At 39.4% G+C, this 19,791-nt stretch overlaps 1 protein-coding gene across 1 annotated transcript; it reads right to left on the reverse strand.

Annotated features, from left to right (window-relative positions):
• Positions 1 to 1,536: 1,536 nt before the first annotated feature.
• Positions 1,537 to 4,833, reverse strand: LOC121523232 (stathmin-like). Its single transcript, XM_041808023.1, has 5 exons — positions 4,761 to 4,833; positions 2,970 to 3,013; positions 2,713 to 2,879; positions 2,428 to 2,619; positions 1,537 to 2,344 (listed from the first exon to the last, which is right to left on the reverse strand). The coding sequence occupies exons 2-5, from the start codon at positions 2,983 to 2,985 to the stop codon at positions 2,282 to 2,284; spliced, it is 438 nt and encodes a 145-aa protein (XP_041663957.1). The 5' UTR covers positions 2,986 to 3,013; positions 4,761 to 4,833; the 3' UTR covers positions 1,537 to 2,281.
• Positions 4,834 to 19,791: the final 14,958 nt, after the last annotated feature.

Raw genomic sequence — 19,791 nt, forward strand, 5'->3', positions numbered from 1 at the left:
TCATTTTTTCTCTCATTAATCTACACTCAGTTCCCCATGATTAAAGAGTGAAGACAGAATTTCAGAACTTTTGCAAATGTATCAAAATTAAAATAAAAAACTCAAATATCACATTGACAGAAATATTCAGAAACTTTACAAAAAACACTTGAAATTTAGCTCATATGACTGGAGTCCACCTGTGGTACATTAAATTGATTAAACATGATTTAGAAAGGCACACACCTTTCTAAAGAAGGCCTGCACACTGTATATTAGAGCAAAAACCAAGCCATGAGGTCAAAGGCACTGCCTTCAGGGCTCAGAGACAGGATTGTTGACAGGCACAGCCCAAGGTACAAAAATAGTTCTGCTGCACTGAAGGTTCCCAAGTGCACAGTGGCCACTGTTTTCCATTTACAACCATTCTTGTTTTATGTTTGGTTTTTGTACTTGCTTAAACAGAAGGCAAGTGACTTCCTGTTTAGATTCTGGCTTGCTTTTATTTTGAATGAAAAAAAAGAACTTCAGGTACTTAGACTGTAACATGAACTAAACCATGGAAAGAGGTAAATGATATCATTTTGACTTGTCTTCTGAGATGTCTGAGTTTTTGAAGTAAAAGGAGACTAGCAATGGTCGACTCATCTTACATCACTCTGCCTGCAGGGAGATGCTGATGTGGCAAAGTGTACTAAAAAGGACAATAAAGCATGCAATTAAAAACGAATGCTCCAACTGTGGATCTTAGTTAACCAAGATTAATCTCAACAGCTATGATGTTTATTCTTCTTTGAGCTCCTGATAATTGAGGTAATCTGAATAAAATGACTGTAATTGCTAAATGGTAGATGCCATATTTTTGTGAAACCCCTTAAATCAAAGCTGAAAGTCTACACCATATCTGTCTTGTTTTTATTTCAAATCCACTGGGGGGTAAGAGAAGCGAAATAACAATTGCAACTGATTGCAAAGACTTTCACAAAATCACCAGCAGAGGGAGACACAGACCACAATTTTGTAACCAGGTCCACAGAATCAGTGTAATGTAAAAACATTAAAACGCTTTACCGTTTCAAAAATTGATTTCTGTAGTTCCTTAAAGCATAACCAGCTGTATCGTGTGTTAATTAGGCATTATTTATAACAGGCATCTATTTTGAGAGAAGTTTCGATTCAAAGTGGATACTTGGCAATCTTGTTCTCCAGTAGGGGCAACATACATCTGAGCATCATTATGTAACAACCCACTAGAGCTATCGGAAGAAGATTCAATAACAAAAACATGTTTAGTAATTTAAAAAACTGGGTTAACACACTTTTGCATTGGCCTCCTTTCTGCAGAAGGCATCATCAGCTCCTTATCAAGCTTTAAATGTAACTAACAGGATACATGGAGGAAAAGCCAAGGGAAAAAAAGGACACATTTCCAAGTCCTCCAGATTTAAATCCTACTTCTCAAATCCTTACATGAACAGCAACTGCATTAGCTGCTCATGCTTCACTGTGATAATTAATTAGAAAGTTTAGGAGACAGTTGCAACAGTAGGCAGCAGATTGTGTTTGCATGTTTTTTTTTATTTGTTTTAGTACAACAGTTCAAGTCAACTAGCCACTGTATCTATTGAGATGCCAAAGTGTATTGCTCTTTTGCATTCCATGTGTAGACCCCTATTCACTGATATTCATGATGTTAACCGTTTTCATGTCCAACATGTTTGATTTCACAGCTATACAGCAAGAAGTCATGTGCTTTTTAGACAACTCCATATTTTTACAAAAGCGAATAAAAGCAGCGGCGGCACGAAACATGTGCAGGAGCAAAACTAGCAGAGTCTGGGTAGCAAAGCCGCACTAACACCTGCATGTATAACAGCCGACGCCTTGATTCCAATTGTGCTACTTTTTTTTCATTTTCAAATATACAGGAAGTGCTGAGAACAGGTGTGATTCACAGGAACAAGATTCACTATGAAATAGGCAGGGATAAAAGACCTATGCATAGAAACATGCTTCCTCAAAAGGGATAAGTACACACTGCTATTTTCAAAAAGGGCAGAAGCTGCACTGACAAGCTACATATCAAATGGATTAGACTAAACAGGTGGGGGGGGGGAAACTATGCACATGTAAAACCAGCGCAAGTACACTTATAGCAGGAGAATTGAAAAATTCACAAAGTGGAACTTGTATTTATTTCAAAAAGGTGGGTAGTGAACACAACAAAAATACTGGCCAAAACAAAAAATAAATCAATCTTTGGATACGTAAAAAACCCTGTACAATCCCCCGTTGGTAACTTTCAGTCTTCCGAAGTGCCCTCTTTGGTTTCCTTGTTCTTTCGCACCTCTTCCAACTTCTTATCCTAATAAAGAAAAAGAAAATCAAGTTCAAGATTAAGGTGAAGAGAAACAAACTCAAAAGTTTGGTGTCATCTTATAAACCGACCTTCTCCTTGAACTTCTCGTTCATGGCTGCCATTAGTGCTGTGCGGTTCTCTTTGTTGGCCTCCATCTTCTGATTGAGCTTCTCCTCTGCCATCTTGCTGAAGTTGTTGTTCTCCTCCATAGCTTTCTGTAGCACCTCCTTTTCATGCTCGCGCTTCTCAGCTAAGTGCTTCAGAACCTCGGCTTCATGGTTCTGCAAAAGAATGGCAAGTTAAAAATTGGAAATGAGCTCCTCCAGATTTCAAATTTAAACACTGGATCAAAATTTTAAGTGAAGCATCTCTACCTTGCGTCTCTCCTCTGCAGCATCCAGCTTCCTCTGAATTTCCTCCAGTGACACGTCCTTCGCCTTTGGAGGAGACAGCGGGAAGTTGGCGTCTGGGGCAGGAGAGGCAAGGATGACCTCAAAGGCTTGGCCTGAGGCTCTCTTGTCGAGCTCCTTAACCTGGATGTCTTAACACACAAAAAGGGAGATTTATTTAGATAAAGTGAACCATTATAAAGCATTAAATTGATTTTAAATTACTTAGGGATATAGCTTACCTTCAGAGGCTGCCATTGTAAGAGTAAGCTGCAGGTCAGTCAACCTAAAAAAGGAACACAAAGTCAGATTACTCTTACTATTTAATTTTGATCAATTCAGCACATGGCACTAAAATAAGTGACCTCTAGCGGATGTTTTACTCTTCTATCTAAAAAAAGGCACATTGATAGCACCTTGTGGCCATTTAGGGCACTACAACCAACCACCGCCCATCAATCCAAACAAAACGGCTCTGGTATCAATGACAAGCCATTGTTTATCTTCCAACTTGGGGCTGTAACAACATTCACATCAATCAGAGGACCTGCACGGCTTCATCAAAAAACACAGGGGAGGGGAGGGCTTTACTAGGGCCTTACATCAATGGCATTAAATGATAATCAACGACACAAGCCACATTTGGTTGAGACAAAAGGCTGTGATCAGGGTGGGTAGGGCTGGTAGTGCCAGGTGCAGGGATAAGTCTGCAACTTAGCCTGACAAAACACAACCCAAATGCAACATCTGAGATGAGATTAGTGATAAATGAAGCAAAAATGCAAGAGGGAACGATCACCAAGAAGCACCTGTTCCTTGCAGCATGTGTTTGAGCCGCAGGAGGGAGAAGGAGGGAGGAGGAGGAGGGGGACACAAGTGTACAAAAACAGTCGACTTAACACACAAGGCAAGCTTGAAGAATTTGATGCTTGTGCTCAAATTTAATGCAATAAAACTAATCCAAAAAGGTTGCTCCATCTCCACATAATGTTTTGTTTTCACACTGATGTGGAGGCATTTCATCAGGATGATAGCAGCTGAAACAAGTCAAGGTAAAAATTAAAAAAATACACCTAAAATATGCATATCACGAGAGGAAAATATCAAGTATCATCTTAAATATAGCACAAGAATAAATGGAGAAATTGCATCAGTTGTCATGTCAAGTGGTTAATGTGAGTCAGACGGCTGGTGAGTAAAAAGACCCCTCCCCAATTCTTCAATACAGACTACCAACTTCCAAAATTAGATATCTTCAACAAGCATGGTGTTAGCTTGAAACATAATGCCTTAAAAATGCCACCAATCTTAAATTAGGGGTTTGGCATGTGCCCACACCTTGCCCTGCCAATTTTACACCCACAAATGGCATTTAGTGAGCAGACTTCGCCTTGACAATGCCCTGGCTGACAATGGAAACATATCCTTCATTAAAATTCAGTTTTCAGTGAGCGTTTTCTTCTGTCGTTAGCTCCAGCAGCATCAAACAAAGGCGCTTTTGACAGCAACGTGTCTGGCAGCTGCAAACAAAGACGAGCTTACGTTAACGTTACCACAGTAAATGTCGAGTATCTGGAGCTTTCTTGTCACTATGGCGTTCCGAAGGGGGGGTTAATAACAAAATATGTCTGCCACCTGCAAATTTACAGACATGAAAAGCAACCCTTGCCCTTTTTTTGTTCCGTCGGTGCCAACTGTGCCAGTGTCTCCCACAATACAAAAGGCTCACAGCCCGCCAAGCAACCACAGACAGCGAGAACAACCGTCCTTTCAGTCTCAGTGGAACCGTTGAAAACAGCAACGCCTCACGAGGACGAAAATATCCACCAAGAGCCTACCCGTTTCTTCACGTGCCAGACGAAAAGCAGCATCAAAGCGTCCAAAAATACAGAAATAATTAGATATTAAACTTTGAATCGTCTTTATCCCACACAACTATCATTATTTAGCAGTTCTGTTAAACGGAGACAAAAATACAAAATTCCTGCCGCCTTATTTCGCTGTAAAAGAAAGATGCTGTTTGTCACACCCACCTTAACGAGCTGTGGATGCTGTGCTCCGCTCTCACACAATCTGCCGCGAGCCCTCTGTGCGCGAGCGTTCCAATCGCACACATAAATGGACCAAAACGGGTGCCGTCATCCCATTGGCCGTTTGTCATTGGTCGGCTCCTCACACCCGACTGCGTATGGGAAATGTAGTTTTTTTTTCCCCTAATGAACCGATTTGAACGAGGGATATTTGCAGTTTCTATCCATCTAAATTAGCTGAACATGTTTGCCAACAATAGGAAGCACAACGTCGAGATTAAACTCTAAAGTACAGGAAACATTTTTGGGGAAAAATGCCAAAAAACACCCCCCCATTAAAATAAAAACGGACTTCCCTCAGAGTCAATGTTATCTTATTTCTTGTAACAATCATTTCCTGATAAGCCTAATGTTTAACACTATGTCTGTGCATATTTTGTGTTTATTATTTTGTATTTTGTATTTATCTATGTATTAAAATGAGTCAATCAGCATTTTTTACTTCTTTGTTTATTACTCATAATGTTTTTGGTTATCATTAGGGTATTTGTAGGCTAATTTTATGCCCTTTGAGTGATGCTGGTAATACAACAAATAATATTTTAGGTCTTTCTTTTAGAGCTGCTGCATCAGCCTGACCACTTATTACTAATGGATGTCACCTGTGAGTGACTGTTGATTTGTTGTTTGTTTGTCTAAAGGCACAAAGGAAAGGCTTTGCCTTAAATGTTTGTGTGGCAAAAGGCAATGTTTATGTTGTTTGAGTGCTGTCCTGGAGTATTTATCTTGAGGATTCGGCTTCCACACATGGGCCTGAAGGAGACCATGGCCTTCCAAGACAGTCTGGCTGCAGACCATTTATTTCTGATGGCCACTCTCACAGACCATTCAGTTGAGTACATCTCAGAACAGAAATGCACATATAAACTTAAGAAACCAGAATAAACTTCCACTTTTGGTTAAGTTAAGGCGGGGGGTTTCAAAGGGTGGAAGAGTGAGCCTCCCCAAGAGAAAAATAATTTGTTCCTTGGCCCCCAGTCTCACAAAAAATATGAAGTATGAACACCTATATTTTCAAACATGTATGTCTCATTTTCATGTGTTTTTATTTTATGATTTTTATATTTTTTAATTTTGGTCTGCATGTTTTTAAACATCCATCTTTCCCAGGCAATCAGTTATTTAGTATCAGTGATGATTGCCGATATTGCCTGATTGTTATACTTTACGCTCTAATTTAGTGCGAACTACGAGTTTGCATCTATGCAGCTGATGCAGGATTGCATAACTGTATATCATCCTCCACTTTCTGCCTTGCCTGGGACTCACTTTTGATCAGTGAGTCAAAAACCTGCACTTGCAGAGGCTGTCTAAATGTTGCAGTTACCAAGCCAGATGGATTTGTTTCACACATCCATCTGGGAAAGCTTCAATAGGAAACGTTTGAGAAAATGTAGAGGCTTTGAAAAAAACTTGGAGGGTGATTGGATGAAAATTCTGTCTGTCACAGCTCTACGGGCCAATAAGAGCAACAAAACGTGACGTAGCCGCTATCAAGCTGCGCTTGCGCAACTACGAAGGAATAATGTGAAACATGGCGACTATAGCAAGTAAGTACTCGACTTTTGTGGTTTTTGAAAAGAAAACAACTCACTGCTGTTCTTTGTTCTTCTTTTAATGAAGAAACATTGTCAAGTTCTGGTAAAACTGGCGCTTTAGCAGCATCCACGCTAATCTCTTCCTCCGTAACTGCACCAGCTCTAGCTGCTGCTTGTTTACGTCACGACTCTGCTGCGCCTGAAAGTACTGCCCCTCGTCGCTGATTGGTCCTGTCACTTTCTAACCAGGCACAAACAGTTCAGATGGGAGCTTTGCAAGATGGATTCGCCAGTGAGAAACAAGGAAATGGGCATATCCATCTGCTTTGCAAGGTTAGCAGTTACCTTCAGTGACCAAAATTCCCTTAACTTCTTGTCAAAAAATTACTCTGGTTTGGTCACTAGACTTAACGCTTTTGTCTCAATGTGGCCCAAGGGTTTCCACAGCCTCATCCTGTCATTAGCGTGTACATCGTTGCTTATTAAATACTGTGGCCATTGGGCATCATCAGAACCAAATTAGGAAAATCAAAAGTTAAATAGTAGACTCTAGTATAGTCTCTATATTTACTATACATCTGTCCAATTTGCCCCCTTCACAGTGAATGTGAGTGTTCTTATCCCAAGTTTCCTTGTATACTTGTTTATGCTTACACAGCAGTCTTGTCTCGGGCAATATGATGAACACATTGACGTATAGCAGCAGCGGTCAAACACAGCCAATAAGGTGTCTACATATATTACTGTATGTCTAAGGCAGAGCCCACTTTACTTAGTAGAGCTGCGCATGCCTACAACCTAAACTTTTCTTGTCTCTCTGATTAGCCTGTAATAAATGTGAAGGACAGAACTTTTGTCCAGTCACCTTTACAGATTTTTTTGAAAACTCCTGCCCTTCCTGAAATCTTTGTACATTAGGTTTCACAGATAAGATAACACAAGTATTTTTGAAAAACAAACCTTTATGTTCCAAAATACTTGATAGAAAACTATCAAAGAATTGACATTTTGCAACCTTAGTGTATGAAATTTGTCCAAGAGAGGGTGACTTAGCTTCCTCTTTAAATCCTGTGATGCTATAGTAGCCAATCAGGAGTTCTTGGAGTTCCCTGACTTCTGGAAAGTATTAACCTTGAGCAGGGAGTTTTTTCAGGGTAAAATATTGTCTAGCAAACTTAATTTAGACCCTAGTTCCTGTGGTGGAAACACAAAAACTTCCCTAAAAGTTTCCTTTGCCTTAGGGAATGTACCTGCAGTGGAAAATACAGAAATGTTTTTGTTGTGTTTGGATCATTTTCTCTGATAAATAACAGAATTACATATAGATGTTGCAGGCAGTGAAAAGAACCTTGAACCTTGGTAGAGCTTCTTTGATTTACATCTTGACCTCTTAAACCTTTGAGGGATTAGAATGAGATGGGCTATAAGGGCGACATGATAAGATCAATATTATCTTAGTATTTAATTTGTGACTAAAACTAAAGATGACACGCTGCTGTGGATCAGAGTTTAAGCCTCCACTCCTGGCACAATGTTTGTCGTAGACTTGCAGACAGCAGAAGGCCTTAGTGCAAACAGTCTTAGAGGAATCGATTCGGAGCAGTCTGCTGCAGCCCACAGCTGACTTTCTGCTGATACATGTTAGTAGAATCAGCACACACAGCCTTAATGTTTAAGTTAACAATGCTGAAGTAGCAATAACAGTCGGTGCATGATTTAAGGACATACTGCAGCATTTGGAAGAAACAATGTGCTGAAGCAGGCCAGAACTGAGTCAGGAGTGTAACAGTAGTCCACTGTAGACGATTCATGATATTGCACAGAGGTAAAAAAGGTCCAGGTTAAAAAATGTTGAGCGGTTGGAGCCCAACATAGTAAAAAAACCTGTCTTGTATGAGAAACTGTCCAATGATGTCAGATTAAACGAAGTTTACAGTTTACAGTGTCTCACTAAAGTCTCACAATAGAACATAAACAACATATTAGGTGTTGAAAGTGAAATATTTTACTTACTTCATGAAAAATACTAGCTCAGTTTGAATTTGATGGCAACAACATATCTCAGAAAAGTAAAGGCAGGGAAAAACGCTCGAAAAGTAAGTGGTACTAATAAAAGACAGCTGGAGGAGCATGTTGCAACCAATTAGGTTAATTTGCAACATGTCAGTAACATGGCTGGGTGTAAAAGAAGCATTTTAGAGAGGCAGAGTCCCTCAGAAGAAAAGATAGGCAGAGTTGCTATGATTGGGTGAATGTTCTGTCTGTCACATCTCTACGGGCCAATCAGAGCAACAAAGCAGTATAGCCGACGTAACTGCTAGCAAGTTGCGCATGCGCAGCTACTGAGGAATATCGTGAAACATGGCGACTATAGACATTTAAGTACTCGACTTTTGTCGTTTTTGAAAAGAAAACAACTCACTGCTGTTCTTTGTTCTTCTTTTAATGAAGAAACATTGTCAAGTTCTGGTAAAACTGGCGCTTTAGCAGCATCCACGCTAATCTCTTCCTCCATAACTGCACCAGCTCTAGCTGCTGCTTGTTTATGTCACGACTCTGCTGCGCCTGAAAGTACTGCCCCTCGTAGCTGATTGGTCCTGTCACTTTCTAACTGGGCCCAAACGGTTCAGATGGGAGCTTTGCAAGATGGATTTGCCAGTGAGAAACAAGGAAACGGGTATATCCATCTGCTTTGCAAGGTTACAGAGCTGCACCAATCTCTGAGAAACTGCATCAAAAATTTACAGAACAATTTCAGAAAAAATTGTTCTTCAATATGAAATTGCAAAGAATGTCCCACCAACTACAGTACATAATATAATCAAAAGATTCAGAGAATCTGGAGAAAACTCTGTGCAAGGCACAAAGCCAAAGGTCAATATTGGATACTTGTGATCTTTTGGCCCTTAGGCGACACTCCGGCATGATTCTGTGCTGGAAATCACTGCACAGGCTCAGGAACACTTCCAGAAATTATTGTCTGTCAACACATTTGGCCGTGCCATCCACAAATGCAAAGAAGAAGCCTAATGTGAACACGATTCAGAAACACTTCTCTGGCCAAAGCTCATTTAAAATGGACTGAGGCAAAATGGAAAACAGTTCTGTGGTCAGATGAATCACAATTTGATGGGGTGTTTTGGAAAGCATGAATGCCATGTCCTATAGACTAAAAAGGAGAGGGACCATCCAACAGTTATCAGCGCACTGTTCAACAGCCTGCATCTCTGATGGTATGGGTTACATTACAGCCTATGGCATTGGCAGCTCTGGAACAACACTATCAATGCTGAAAAGCATATGGACGTTTTAAAGCAACAAATACTCCCATCCAGACAACGTCTTATTTAGGGAAGGCTTTTTATATCCCAGCAAGACCATGATAAACCACATACTGCATCCATCACAACAGCATGGCTTCACAGTAGAAGAGTCCAGGTGCTGAACTGGCATACCTGCAGTACAGATTTTTACCAATATGGCGCATCATAAAACGCAAAATCCAGCAAAGAAGTCCCAGGATTGATGAGCAGCTAAAACCCTACATCAGACAAGAATGGGACAGCACTCCCAAAACTGGAGCAACTGGTCTCCTCACTTCCCAGACGTTTAAAGACTTTTGTTAAAAGAAGAGCAGAGGCTACAAAATGGTAAATATGTCCCTGTACCTGAGATGTGATGCTGCCGTCAAACTAAAATGAGCTAAAAGGTATCGTAAGGTTGGAAGTTTTAATGTCTGATATGTTGTTTGTGTCCTATAGTGAATAATATATGGGTTTATGAGATCTGCAAATCCTTGCATTCTGTTTTTATTTATGTTTTACAGCGTCCCAACTTTTGGAGTTGGGGTTGTGCATACCTCTCTGCAGCAGCAGTGCTGCAAAAGACAATGAGATACATTTATCAAGTACAAAAGGATGTTGAAGTTTTCTGAGTCAGAATCAGAGAGGAAAGCAGAAACCTTGCCACTTTAAATAATTGATTTCAGTTTGTCACTGAGAGTTGAGTTACATAATGCCATGATATTCATATCAAAGTTTAAAACTATGTAGTGTAACTGCAGCCTGAAATTGCTAAAAAATTGTGCCAGATCAATAGGTAATAGATTACATTTTCATTTATTATTATTAATTTGCAAGCTTTTTATTGCTTCATTTATAAAGAGGGACAGTGGATAAAGGCAGAATCAGGGAGAAGAGAGTGGAAATGCAGTAAAGTAGCTGCAGCCTTGGCTTAAACTTGTGCTGCCTATGTGCATGTGGCATGACCCAACCACTTGGCCATCTACGCCCTATAGGTGAGGCTTTTTACTCTGATATCACATTTAAATTGAAGAGGCTATTAATGGTCTGGACTGAATAAAAATCATCTTTACACATCATTGCCCTCTGTATTTCAAAAGGAAATCTGTGTTGTAATACATAAAATGTATTTTACATGTAACAATCTCTTCACTATAGTAGAGTAAACTTGCCTTGTGATTTTCTTTATTTTTGACCAAAGAGTCCAAATATAAATGCTTCAAATATATAATGTGACAGTCCACAGAAAAAGAGCTGCAAATCTTTCATTAAAGGCCTGTCTTAATGTTCTCGTTTCATGCAGGCATCTCCGTCCCTTACTCACTCATATTCTGACACATAAAATATCATTCAATAAAGCGCTCTGTCCCTTTAAATCTAATAGTCAGAGATGTTCAACCTCCTAAATTTAAGAACCTCGTGTTCATCTCCAGCTGTCTTCCTATTTTATTTATGTGAAGATCCAATTTAGCATTAAACTGCAGATTTTAAGTGATATCTTCTGCCCTGACCGTTCATGAAGCTCTCTCCACCAAAAGTGCCAGGCGTTATGTAAATGCCAATGCTTGGACTGACTTCAGCTTCAATCGACCTAACTCAGACTATTTGATTCCTGACTATTTTTAGCCTAACGTTATTCTGACGACAGGAGGAGCAGATCAGAGTTTGTTCGCTCACAATGATGCTGTGCTGAAAATATTTGTAACCACAGGGCCTACAGTTAGATCTATTTTTATTGTTGCCGTGCTGATGCCGTTTCATCTCATGATTAAGGCTGCTGATTTATATTGTTGTTGAAGTGACTTTCAGTGGGATGTTTCTGTGCTAAGAGAGAAGTGGAGCCATGCTAGCATCCTCTCCTCAGTTGGGTCATTGAGTGGTGATCTAGCGGGGCTGATCAGATGGTCGAAGACGTCCTGATTCAGCCTCCCACTTCACAGATAACAGCGCTGTGCATGGTTTCACAGTCTGAGAGGAAACATAATTACTCATGTCAGCACTCAGACATGATTCTTCATCGCCCCAGAGGTCATGAGTGTAAATCTCCAGGGTTAGGGTGGGAAAATTGGAGAATAAAAACATGCTCACACAGATAAGAGGCAAGGTGCCTTTGAGAAGAGAGGAAGCTGTTAATGCAGTCAGTGTCTAAAGGCCTGTGCAGCGGTCAACATGTGAGTGCAGTTTTATGGAGGGCAGATGTTAGTGCAATGGTGTGCATGGAACATGTGAAATGCAAACTGACTCCAAATAGCTGAGGAAACATCTGGCCTGCAGCTATGTGCAGTTGGGATATGAGGACATTAGCAACAGATACTTATGATGACAGCTAATATTAACAGGCTGATCTTTTCAGATAAGAGGTAAACAAACACACTAATATGTATGGAAGCCTGTTTCTGCAGCTTAAGCCAAACTAAAGTGGTGATTATTTATACATTTGTGTACTAATCTGATTTACATAATCATTTGTAAATCAAAACATAACAAATAATTTAGAGAAAAAAAGCAGTCGCATAAATCTAAATTAATATTTAATAATGGCTGTTTCTCCTGAAATAATGACTTTTTGAAATTTATATTTACACTTTCAATCTTAGTTATGACTGTGTATCTCATAATTTTGATTTTTTTTTCCTGCAAAATTCTGACTTACATGCTAACAATTTAAATTTCTGATCTCTTAATTGAGATTTTTTTTAAATCTCAGAATCATGACTGTCTCTTTGGCGTTTATCTCCTAAGTAAGACATACCATCTCAATATCAACTTTATTTCATAATTTGATTTTTTTGTGTCTTCTAAATTATGAAGAAATATCTCATAATTTACACTTTTTTTTTAAAATCTCAGAATCATGACTAAATATCTCATACCTTTGGTTTTTATCTCCTAAGTAAGAAATACCATCTCAATATCAACTTTACTTCATAATTTGATTTTGTGTCTTCTAATTATGAAGGAATATCTCATAATTTGACATTTATTGTCTTAATTTAGATGTTTTATATCATAAAAATAAAATAACTTTATTTGTATCCCACTTTTGAAAACAAAGGTTTACAAAGTGCTTCAACATGCAGAAAGAGAAAGCAGCAGAACCTAAATAAAGCATAAAGACAACAAAACAGCATCAGATTACCAAACAACAGCAAAAGAGCCCTGAAGGTAAGAGAACTCAAACAAAACCAAAGCCGAAACTTCATATTAAAGCCGAACATTACACTTACCCAGACGTCATTAGTACTAAAACATCCCAAGAACTAAGACATCCTAAGACATAAAAACAAGAGTACCCAGCCAATAAAGGAACCCAACTACAAAACCACAAAGCATCAAAAGGATGAAAGAGAAAACCAGTAAGATTAGCCAACTAAAACATGAAAATAATGGTTGATAAGAAACTGAAACAATACCAAGAGTGAAAGATGTTCAAATAATTCAATAATTCAAAAATATACATAGTTATATTAGTAATAGTAATAATTATAACAATAATAGAAGGGAGATAAAGAGGCATAGAGATGAATAAAGACACAACAAGATCAATATGAAGACAAAGACAACATCACATAAAAGTAAGTCTACAAAAATGACTTTTAGGAAGTGATTTGAAAGATATCACTAATCTGACATGCATTTTCTCCTCAGACAGGCTGTTCCAAAGTTGAGGTTCCCCTATTGCATTCAGATTTAAGTCTCCACTTTGGAACGACCTGGACACCCCCCACCTGAAATCTCTATGACTGCTGGCTGGCTCATAGGTAGTCACTAACTAAGAAATGTAGCTTGCAGCCAGACCCTTTAATGCTTTAAAAGTAATAAGTACAATTTTAAAATCACTTCTAAAACTAATGGGAAGCTAAAACTGGGATGATGAGATGTCATCTGTTAAAACAAGTAAAGGCCTAGCTGCTGCATTTTGACCCTGAGGAGAGAAAGTGGATTTTGATTTATTCCAGGAAGAAATGAGTTGCATTAATCTAGTCTGGAGAAAATGGGGGCATTGATTAGTATTTCAAGGTCTGACCCGGTAAGTTTTGTTTCTTCTTATGAAGAACTGAAAGATATCTCACACAGTGCAGGGCTCCAAAAATATAATTATTTATTGCACCAATGTGACGTTTCAAGCAGAATTGCTCTTCATCAGACATGAGGAAGACATTGATTATGTCAATGATTCTGATGTGAAAAAAAATGACAGGACAACTTTGTTGATTTTTGCTGTAAAGGTGAAGCCAGAGTAAAAAAAAAAGTCCATGGTTTCTGGCTGTACTGGACTGGACTGGACTGTAGCAGTGTTAATTATGGCAATTTAAAATTTTAGTCTAAGTTTTAGTCTTTAAATGAAATGCATTTTAGTTTTAGTCACATTTTAGTAATTTCTGTCTTTTGCAGTTTTAGTCTAGTTTTAGTTAATAAAAGTCCTCACATTTTAGTCTTTACTTTTAGTCCAAGCATTTTTTTTGGGGGGGGGGGGGAGCTAAATCTGGTACCAAGTCATGGTAGTGTGTTCTCTGCACCCTGCCAAACCTGTGGTCCCTGCATTTTACAGCTTAGAGGCAGAAGAGATACAGATGTATTGTTTTTTGACAGATTTACCTAAAGTGGAGAAATATAACGGATTTCTGAATGTCCAACGAAAACTACATTACATTTTAGTCTAGTTATAGTCATCTAGATGATCTTGATGAAAACTAAGCTTAGTTTTTGTCAGTTTTAGTCATCACAGATCTATTTTTGTTAGTCTTAGTCTAGTTTTTGTCATGGAAATAAAAGCCGTTGATGAATAGTTTTAGTCATAGTTTTAGTTGACGAAATTAACAATGGACTGTATGAGGTGGATGGAGTTTTGGGTGTTAAAAGTATTATTCTGTATTTGTAGTGGTTGGGTTGAATGAAATTTTGAGCCATCCAGCAGTTGATATCATTTAGACAGTCTTTGACAGCAGCTGGGCTTCTAGGGTCCTCAGGTCTCAGGGGCAGGTCTATCTGTGTGTCATCTGCATAGCAGTGACAGGAGACTTTGTGATTACGGATAGGTTTGCCAAGAGGCAACACATAAAGAGAAAATAAAATCAGACCAAACCCAAAAATTAATATCACCACCTCATGATTTCAAATTTTTTTCCAACAATATTCACAGTCTCATGATTATGACTTTATGTCTCGTGATTTAGATGTTTTATCTCATAATTTTGAATATCTCATGATTTTAACGTTCTAATCTCTAAAAAAATGTGACTTTTAAATCTTTATTTTCAATCTTGTCTAAATGTAAATTCCAGTTTGTGTTTTTTTCAACATTTCCTAAGTTACATGTTTTTCTGTTTTTAGTGGCAAAAATTGGCTGCCACTAGAACTCTTCCAAGAACACATAGATCCAGAAAAAGATATTCAGATCGCTATATGCTTGTAACGTTAGCATGACGTTATTACCATTGTTGCTATTCTGTCATGTTATCCAACAATCATTAACATCAAATAACAAGTTAGTGTTAACGACAAATGAATTATATAATGCTGGTCTAGCAAGGTAGATTGTAGGCTAATGAATAATCAGGTTTATCTAATTTTGTAAAAACAAATTCTTTGGTGTATGAGGACAGCTGACATGGCCCGGCATCACTGGCAAGACTTTCTATGATTATCCAATAGATATATTAACAGAGAAGTGGCTGAATGCTGAATGTTAGCTTTCAATCTTATAATAGCTGACGGGTTATTTATAGGAAGTATGGTCTGATATCTGTCTGGATTTTCATTGTTGTTTCTCATTTTAAGAGATAAAGTAAAGAAATGTAGTCTGAATCTTGACATTTAAAAAACTATCCCTTTTAAGTTTGGAAGTTTAAATGACTGTGGGGATTGTTTCACTTTGGGAGGCAGTCTCAAGTGGCCATCTGAAGTACTGCAGTCCCTTCCATTAGCTTAATTTTCAGTCCATGAGGTTCACCGTTATCTTTTTTAACATTGCTATCATTTAAAATAGCACCAGGTAGAGTATAGTTTGCCCATGACGTGGCATTTCTATTGATCACTAGGAGCCTGTCGAGGGCCATTTCTGTTCACTCCCCGTCGACTGAGGCCAAGCCGCCTCGTCTTAGTTAAGAGGAGCAGATGGTGTTCTCGGCCTGCCAGCATCAGTCTCCCTCACTCCCTGGATCTGTGGGGCTTCACAGGACAAAGACGGGCAGATGAGAGGGAGATACACAGAGATGGGGAGGGCCGGGGGGAGGCACAAGCTTGCTGTCTGTCCGAATAGTCCAGTGGCAGCACCAGCCAAGATCTGCAGATGTGTGTGTGGGCGAGGATTAGGATCTTGGGAGTGTTTCGTCTGCGCCTAGGGAATCGAGGTTTAATTTTTTTGTTTGTGTGTGGCAGATTATCTTATACATTCAGCCTTGTGGCCAAGATATAAAAAGGAGTAGTATTCAGGTCATTGCTTTGATTTAGGAAAAATGGGTTCTTGATTGTACATTTGCATTTTTTTTTAGTTTTCCACGATGAAAGAAACTGAGCAGTTTGACCAAAATCTGCTTGCTCCTTGATTCTTACAATTGTCAGGTTCAGCTGACATACTCTGGTAATATTTTACAATAAGGTATATAAAAATTGGCATGGATACTGGGTAAAAAATGAGTAACTAACTGCTAATTAACCAGGGAAAGACTGCTGTGATATTCCACATTACAAAAGGGCACAAGAAAAGGAGAAACTAAGGATTTGGTGATCTTTTTTTTGACTTTCTAACACTTGATGATTAGTTGGGGCCAGTGTTCACAGCAGCCATTGTTTTTACTGGTAGACCTCATTTCTGATGCAAAGTCAGTGTAGTCCAGCATTTTCTGAAACAGCCTCAGCATCTGCTGCTTTTTCACCACTCTCATTTCTCCCTGTTCAACTTTTGCCACAGCGCCACACTTGTAAATGTCACTCCTCCTTCACTGGCCAATCAAAATCAAGAAGGAGTGGGACCTACAAGACAAGCTTTGTCAACAACAATGGCAGAAGAGAAAGTGATCTGAGAGGTCTTGACGGTAGGTTCCATGGCTAGGGGTGCTGATGATGCCAGGACATGACTCCTATATTGTTTTTATGTTTTTATGGTGATTTTTCCTTGTATAAGGGACAAAATTAGGGGCACAAACCAGTTTTTAAAAATTACTTGGCGGGGGATTGGATGAACATTCTGTCTGTCACATCTTTATGGGCTAATCAGAGCAACAAAACATGTGACGTAGCTTCTTTGCTACCAAGCAGTAAACTCCATAGAGGGCTGCATAACTTGAACCATGGAGGCTATGGACATGCCAATACACAACCTTTATGGTTTTTGAAAAGAAAACAACTCAATGCTGTTCTTTGTTCTTCTTTAAACAAAGAAATGTCATCAAGTTCTGATAAAACTGGTGCTTTAGCAACATCCATGTTTATCTCTTCCGCCATAATTGCACCGGCCTCTTGTTGCTGCTTGCTTACATCATGACTCCACTGCACCCAAAAGTAATGCCCCATGACGCTGATTGGTCCTGTCACTTTCTAACCGGGCACAAACGTTTCAGATGGAAGCTTTGCGAGATGGATTCGCCAGTGAGAAACACGGAAACGGGCGAATCCATCTGCTTTGCAGGGTTATGGTACACTAGCAGTTACTCATTTGCTCCCTGGCTAAGTGCAGGTTAGTTAATTTTTATTTCCCTGGATATTTAGCAGTTAATCACTCATTTGTTTCTGTTTAACTTGAGGTAAGTGCTCAAATTTGCTCTCTTTGTCTGCCAGTAAGTAACTCATTTGTTATCCAGCATCTATTTTTCATTTGAAATTTTCGGTGTTCCTTATTGTATAAGCGTCACTTCTGCTTTGCCTGCTTTGCTGTCACTATTTGAAATGTTGTGCCATGGATGTTGTCCGACACCATGCACAGGGTTAACTGCATGCAGGTTTTTAGAGCTTTATGATGAAAAAGGGACAAGTGGTTCCATGTTGGGAAACACGGAGGGGTTATTATTAATCTGTGCACCTCCAACAGGGCTGCCACTGTGTCACACACTCAGATGTCAGCAGCTGATCCACAGGAAGCATTCCTCCTTACACAGCCCAGGAGCGGGACCCTCCTTTCAGAAGCACTCAGCCATGCTGCTACTGTGCTGTGGCTGGAGCTGACCCATTTTCAGTCCACACAAACACAGAGTGGGCCACCTCCCCGCTTTCCCCCATCATGAACACTGAGGATCCAATAGAAACCAGATCAGGGATTTTGGAGGGAAGATTCTTTCATAAATGGTCATTTAGGGCAGTAATTGTCCAGATAGGAAGCCTGGCAGGCGAAGTATTGGTCCCAAGGGCAGAGAAGGATGTTGCATGAGTGTGCAGGTAGCCAGAACAAAGTAATTACACATATCCCATTGAGGTTCTGGTATGGAAAGCACTGATTAAGAAAAACATTGACAAAAGCAGTTGATAATGAAAAGTGATGACATACAGCAGGGAGTTTAACCCTCTGAGTAATCTCACAGTGATTCACAAGGAACACATCAGCCCTTTTATTTAATATTTCATGCAAGACGATCCAGTCTGTTGTCGGTTAGCATGATGCTAAATCCATAGGGCAGTCACGTTCAAGTGTAGCGATAAGTTTTATGTAACTGCGCGTTACATAATCACCAACTCAGCTGCTCTGGGAGGCTGCGGGCTGTCTAGAAGTGGTTTCAGCATCTCTGCCCCCACCCCCCATTTGTTCTGCATGTGTGTGTGCTTAAATGAGTATGACTGTGTGACGTATCATCACGTGCACAGTCTACTGGAGGAATATGTTGTGTTGTCAAAACAAGGGGGAAACTGTGATCCTCATCTGGATGAAGATAGGAAATATAAACCCAAATCTAATTTATGAAAACATCGTTGACCTTTTATTGGGATTGTGCTCTTTGTCAAGACCATCAGTTGGTGAATAGGAAAATAGAATTCAAGAAAAAAACACGAGGCATGTTGGTGTATTTTTTATGCTTTATATGCATATGCCACGAGGCAAGTCAGTGCCTGGGGCCTCATATTAAGATGAATGTTTAGGATGTGCAATCCCGCTACTATAGTCATGGTCCTTTTTGAGGGGCTACAATGGCTCTTTGGGCTAAGTGCACCAGATCAAAGTGAGTCCTCTTAAAGTGCTTTTGTTTGCCACCAACATGAAACAGATTGTAATATATACATCTGACAGCATTAAAAAAGGATCCGTGCTGACATAGAACTTATTCTTAAAGTAGAATGCTTTGTCAGAAACCAGAAATAACCGTAAATCTCTTATTTCAAAGACACCTGACCCTACTGCCAAAAAAAACTTCACTCTACAGATCAAGAGTCTTGCTGATCAATAACATCCTTAGGAGCCATCTCTAAACCCACGCAGGATTAAGACCTTTGTCCACAGATGCTGATTTTACTGCTGGCAGTGAGCTGCCAATGAAGAAGATCACACTGAATGTGAATCAGTGTCAGGTTTTTGTATAGCTGATTGATTCTGATAGGGGTCATTTGAGGTAATTTTACATCTACTACTGTGTTGCATTTGTCTGTGCTGACTCACTATCTCACCATCAGAGACAGTGAGAGCATCTCTCTGTGCTTCCTTGTGGGGCTCTTGAATCGGAAAGTTTGCTTATCTTATCTTAGTAAATTATCAGAGATTTTCCAGTTGCCTTTAGTTTGTAGTTCAAAGCTTTTTAGTTTTTCTTATGATATCAGTCTGGTAGCCTTTGTGTTTTAATTAAGGAGAGTCCACAGTCTCCCGGAGAGTTTAACTGTCTAGTCAGCTGTATAGCAACAGTGGTTTAGTTTCTCTTTTCCTTTGTGCTCTTACAACAGGAGCTTATTGGTTGTGGCTTGTTAACACGTTGTTTGGGTCTTCCCATTCCCAGTTAGTTGTTTATGATTTTAGCAGTTATCCTTCTGGGATAACTGGCACTCTCCAGTCTAGCCAAACTTTAAGCCAGTATTGCCCCCTCTGATAATTGGGAAGGCATGTCCCGGGTCAAGGTTCACAACAAGCAGCTGTTTCTACAACTAATCCTCAAGGGTGTGGTGGCCACACGATTTTTTTTATCTGCTATGATATCAGATTGATTCCAGATTGGTCTA

This window comes from Cheilinus undulatus, linkage group 16 (genome assembly GCF_018320785.1).
Source record: "Cheilinus undulatus linkage group 16, ASM1832078v1, whole genome shotgun sequence".
Taxonomy (NCBI): domain Eukaryota; kingdom Metazoa; phylum Chordata; class Actinopteri; order Labriformes; family Labridae; genus Cheilinus; species Cheilinus undulatus.